At 33.1% G+C, this 1,311-nt stretch overlaps 1 protein-coding gene across 1 annotated transcript in view; it reads right to left on the bottom strand.

Moving 5' to 3' along the window:
- Positions 1–1,011, bottom strand: part of LOC107612061 (TMV resistance protein N-like) — a 2,634-nt gene extending 1,623 nt beyond the window's left edge. Inside the window, exon 1 of the mRNA XM_016313898.2 lies at positions 283–1,011. Coding sequence (XP_016169384.1) covers positions 283–782 — 500 coding nt within the window. The 5' untranslated portion in view covers positions 783–1,011. The remainder of the gene's footprint in view (positions 1–282) is intronic.

Genomic DNA, 1,311 nt, shown 5'->3' with positions numbered 1-1,311 from the left:
TTATTCATAATTTTTTTTTTAAGTTAGGAATTAGATTTGAACCCAAACCTTCTAAATAAAAATAGGAAAATTATACCCTTTGAGTTAGAGTTGATTGGCTTATAATTTATAATTATTACATCTAATATTATTCAACTATTTCATCAGTAATTAATAAACATAAGAAAAACTTAGAGTAATTTGTATAGTCTCCCATACATTTTTGATAAATTAACAAGAAGTAAAGCCATTGGTAGTTGACTAGTTGGTTTCGGGTGAAAGGTAGAAGCAAATTAAACTTACTTTTTGTCGCAATTTAATGCAATGAGGTCGCATACTCTAGACAAAGCAGACCGCCATGTTTTGATCTTGTCCGATTCTTCTCCCAATCGCAATCTCTCTTTATGTTGAGTAATGGCTTTGCCATATGCCGTATCTTCCTTCTGCCAACGTACATTTGCAGCTATCACGCCGTCATAGAAAAGTCCCACAACCTGCATCGTTTTTTTGTCATAACACTCCATGATCTTCGCAACTTCATCGAGGCACCTTGTGGAAAATGGAAAGTCTTTACACAGCACAATCACTGATATTCTGGATCTTTCGATTTTCTCGATAAGATCCGGATTGGTTTCTTCCTCTTCCGTCGTCGATTCTTCCTTGTCGTCGTCTTTGAAGGTTTTGATATCTATGCAGTCCAAAGCTTTATAGAGATGATCAATGAACGCGCGGTGGACTCCGCGTCGAAAGCTCAGAAAAACATCATACGTGTAGTCAAAGGATGCTACGCCATGATTTGCCATTACTATACACAACAAAAGAATATTAATGATTTAGTATGTGTTTAAATTGGTGTTTTGTTAAACTGAAATTTGAATGGATTTGATTTTGTAAAATTAATTTTGAATAGAAGTGAGTTATTACACCATGATTTTGGTTCAGAAAGTTTTCACATGTGACGGGGAAATTTCCTTATATTGATGAAGTCGCAGTCTAAGAAGATGGGGAAAAGGTGTTCCTCCGATCCGTCAAAGTTTTCAAGAAAGACTTTCATTTATTCCAAAGTCTTTTTTTTTTTAATAATTGGTGTCACGTTCACACAGGCACAGCCGTAGACTAAAGTTTAAATGTTTAATAATCCGCCATAGTTTCGAAAATCACAATTGGCTCGTTTCAAATTATTACTTTTCAAAAGGATTCTTTAAAGGATAAGTATGTTGAATTCTTTTACAATTTTTAATTTTCTTTTCGTATGAATATTTATTTAACTCGAGAGTAAATCACCAAAAGTGTTTTATAATGATAAAAATACTTTAAAATATAACAATAATA

Source organism: Arachis ipaensis, chromosome B08, assembly GCF_000816755.2.
Source record: "Arachis ipaensis cultivar K30076 chromosome B08, Araip1.1, whole genome shotgun sequence".
Classification (NCBI taxonomy): domain Eukaryota; kingdom Viridiplantae; phylum Streptophyta; class Magnoliopsida; order Fabales; family Fabaceae; genus Arachis; species Arachis ipaensis.
The sequence above is the reverse complement of the archived record's forward strand: the minus strand, read 5'-3'. Positions and strand labels throughout refer to the sequence as shown.